Source organism: Mus pahari, chromosome 12 (genome assembly GCF_900095145.1).
Source record: "Mus pahari chromosome 12, PAHARI_EIJ_v1.1, whole genome shotgun sequence".
In the NCBI taxonomy this organism is placed as follows: Eukaryota; Metazoa; Chordata; class Mammalia; order Rodentia; family Muridae; genus Mus; species Mus pahari.
Window position 1 is genome coordinate 10189713 of NC_034601.1, and position 3869 is coordinate 10193581.

At 47.9% G+C, this 3869-nt stretch overlaps 1 protein-coding gene across 4 annotated transcripts in view; it reads right to left on the reverse strand.

The window, feature by feature from the left end:
* Myh11 (myosin heavy chain 11) overlaps positions 1-3869 on the reverse strand; it is a 99569-nt gene that overhangs the window by 12975 nt on the left and 82725 nt on the right. For all 4 annotated transcript variants that reach the window (XM_021209054.1, XM_021209056.1, XM_021209053.2 and 1 more), the window contains 4 exons: positions 3031-3237; positions 1783-1887; positions 1540-1692; positions 1091-1339 (listed from right to left, as the gene is read on the reverse strand). In XM_021209054.1, the coding sequence (XP_021064713.1) occupies positions 1091-1339; positions 1540-1692; positions 1783-1887; positions 3031-3237 (714 nt within the window). The remainder of the gene's footprint in view (positions 1-1090; positions 1340-1539; positions 1693-1782; positions 1888-3030; positions 3238-3869) is intronic.

Genomic DNA, 3869 nt, shown 5'->3' on the forward strand with positions numbered 1-3869 from the left:
TGTGTGTGTGTGTGTGTGTGTGTGTGTGCTACATGATGATCAGAGGACAAATTGTGGAAGTCTGGTGTCTATTTCCACCAAATAGGTTTTAAGAGCTGGAATTAGGTCATGAACCTTGACAGCAAGATCTTGGCAGTAAGTTTTCTCTTACTAGCCTGAGTATCTTTTAATATGCAATGTTAAATGTTAAAGAAGAAGGGCATAGATGTCTTTAATTTGCTTTGAAATGCACCCAAAAAATGAAATATGTTGGGTTACTGTGATTCGTCTTTATTATAAATGCATACACCTTTAATCTCAGCACTCAGGAGCTGGAGGCAGGCAGATCTCTGTAAGTTTGAGATCAGCTTGACCTACACTATGAGTTCTAGACTGGATAGAGTTACATTGTAAGACCTTCCCCCCCACTCTCCCCCCCCCAAAAAAAAAGTAGGGCAAAAGGCATGTGGTACAATGTTAATGATTGAATCTGGTAGTGACTGCATTGGGGAAAGTGGTATTACCAAGGATATATTTTGAGAGAAGGGCCTAGGCCTCAGTTGGTAGAGTGTTTGCCTACTCTGAGTCCAGTCTCCAGCATTACACAAAATTGACAACGGCACACCAGTGATCCCAGCATTCCAAAGGTAGAGGCAGGAGGATTATAAGTTCAGAAGTTCAAAGCCAACTATAGCTACACAGTGAATTCAAGGCCAACCTGGTCAACAGGAGACCATAACAAAGGAAAAAAGGAGCAGAAATTAAATAATGTGCTACAAAAAATGATGCGTAGAGTTACTTATAACACCCAGCAGTGCTCCTCAGCATCCAGTGAGCGGAAGAGGTAAATGACCCTCACTTTATTAGAGTTTGTGCCAGCTCTGAGGCTGTCTGTCAGCAGGTTTCACAGTGCTTATACCTAGAAAAATCTCAATGTTAAGCATTCTGATGCGTTCATGCCCCAACCTAGCAGCCCTCCTATGTCATGGTCACCTAAGATGAGACAAGATAGCCTTCCACAACATCCAACGAAGTCCAGATGAGACTCAGATTCCCAGTACCTCCGCAGTGTAGCACAGAACTGTGAAGGGCAGTGAGCTTTCAGCCCTACCTGATCAAATTTCTTCTGCTTCTTTTCCAGATTGGATACTAGTTGCCGCTGGTTGTCCAAGTCCACGACCAGGTCATCCAGCTCCTGCTGGAGCCTGTTCTTGGTTTTCTCCAGTTTGTCATAGGCAGCCGCCTTCTCCTCATACTGCTGGCCGAGGGCCTCCATCTCTTTCTGCAACCTCTTCTTCCCTTCCTCCATGACCTCGATGGTGCTTGCAAAGTCCTGCAGCTTCTTCTTAGAATCTGAGAGCTGGAATGGCCAAGAGTGGCAACCTGAGACGTGAACTCGCTTCCTCCTCACTGAGGAAATCCAACAGCAGAGGGAGCTACTGAACAAACAAACCACACAGGCCCAGAGGAGACCCATGGGGACCCCAAGGAAAAGAGGAGTCCCAATGGACCCCAGAGGTGAGGAGAGGACCCACTGTGGAGCTCAGCATGCTGTCACACCTGAATGTTCAGGGTGGAGACATGACGCTCCAGGTTTTGCTTAGCCTCCATCTCCTCATCCAGCTGGTCCTGCAGGCTGTTCCTCTCATCTTCCAACTGACGCAACTTGGTAGACACATTGAGCTTCTGCCGGGTTTCTTCTTGAAGCAGCTCCTACAAGAGAGAACACACGTGGTGGACCCAGGGATGCCCCCAAGGACGGAGGCATTCCAGGTCTCCCAGATGGTGCAGTACAATACTCACTTGGGTGTCCTGAAGCTGGGATCCAAGGGAAGCCACATCTTTGGCCAGTTTGATGGCTTTGCCCTCTGCCTCATTGAGCATGCCAGTGACACTCTCCACTTCATTCTGGGGGTGGGGGGTGTAAGAGGCCAGGGAGATGAAACTCAGATCACAGATCGGCAAGAGGAGCCCCTTTCACTCAGAATACGTCACACACCTTTGTGGGTACCCAGTGACAGAAAATACACAGGAGGCAAGAGGCAACTATGGACCCTTCTGGAACCCATCAGCTACAAGCTGGGGATACTGGCCTTACACTCTGGTCTAGAACCTTCCACTGTATAGACTAGGTTCAGTTAGGATCCACTTTATTGGATTCCAAATCTCTAGCCAGGTTGGCAGAGATGAGCTGCAGATCTCAGTCCCAGTACTGAGAGCACTCCTTACCACTAGAGAAGAATCAGGAGGGCCCACGGCTGTAGGCAGGTCCTGCTCCTACTTCTGCTCACTGCCTTTTCATAACTTTCATGGCCATCTGTTCCTAACTGCAGGGAATGACAACTATGGTGTTTCCCTGCTCCCTCGTTCTAGCTTGTGAGCACAGGTAATATTCATCAAATTTTGGACCATTCTTGGGGAATGGGAACTCGGGCCAACTGCAGTTTGAAGCTAAAAACCAAAGATAATCGCACCCTATCATTCATTCATCAGCTTCAGTTACCTCTGTTACTTGGGGGTAAACACCAACATACATCAGTAGTCTGGCCACAGCTCCCCTCTCTGATCTTGTTCTTATACCATTTCTTCTCTCAACTTGTCAGCACTGCTGGCCCTTGAGTACTTCCCATTTATATATCCTATACCTTCTGCATACATACGCATCTGAGTGTTAGACCTCCTAAGGGCAGCCTTTCCTGACTTCACCCCACCCCTGTACTCCAGGCTGCCCTATATTTGCCCTTAAATATTATGTGTGTCTCCTAGATTTTCTCTCTGTGTTTGTGGCCATCTTTACCACCCCACCAGACTGGAGTTCAGACGGGACAAAGATAATCTCTAACCTTCCTTGCTCTTTTGTCTAAGGATGAAGCAGAGTGTCTGGTATGCAGTAGGTGTTCAATACATGTTCATTAAGTGTATGCATGAGGTTTGGACAAGAAGAACTCACACAGGGGACTACAAGGATGCATCTCGAGGAGCCAGCTTTCGGGCAGCTGAGCAGACGTCTGTTGCAGTGAGCAGCGGCCTGGCTGTGCTGCCCGCCCTCACCTGTAGCTTGTGGACCTTGTCACTGAGCTCAGTCCGGACTCGCTCCCCATCACTGCACTTGGACTGCAGCTCCTGCAGCTGCACCTCCAGCTTCTTCTTCTTGTGTTCTACCTCCTGCTTCGCCTGGCCCAGGGCACGCAACTCCCCAGCCAGGTCCGCGTTCTCCTTCTCCAGTGTCTGCTTGTTTTTGTCCAGGTTTGCCTTGGCCTGTCAAGGGAAGCAGAGGGGGGTGGGCTTGTCTCCTCCCCCTGCCCCACTCCCAGTCCAAGGGAAGAGAGGAGGGGTGCAAAGAATGTATGCAGGACTCTTGAAATTCTAGTTTCCTAACTATAGGAATCAAATCAAAACATACCCATGTCCCTGAGGCCTGTACTGTATAGGTTACCAAATTTTAGGACATTTCCAGGAAAAAAATCTGAATTCTCAGATTTTTAAAAACAACTTCATGTTCTATCTTGTGACTGTGGCCCTCTGCTCAGATGGCCACATTTGTCAAAATGCATTGAAAGGTACACTTAATGTCGGTGAATTTAGCCAGGTATGGTGGCATACACCTCTAATTCCAGCACTCAGTAGTAGAATCCTGAATGTGAGGCTTGAGTTACCTAGTGAAATCATGTCTCAAAGAAGAGAGAGAGAGGAGGCAAGACAGTGAGATGAGAAAGAAACAAAGGGAAAGAAAAAAAGGGAGGCAGGCCATGGTGGCTCTCATGTCTGCAATCCCAGCATTCCAGCTAAAGCTGGAGGATTACCATGAGTTCCAAGATAACCTAGGCTATAGAACGAGACTCTGTCTAAAAATAAGAAAAGTGGGGCTGGTGAGATGGCTCAGTGGGTAA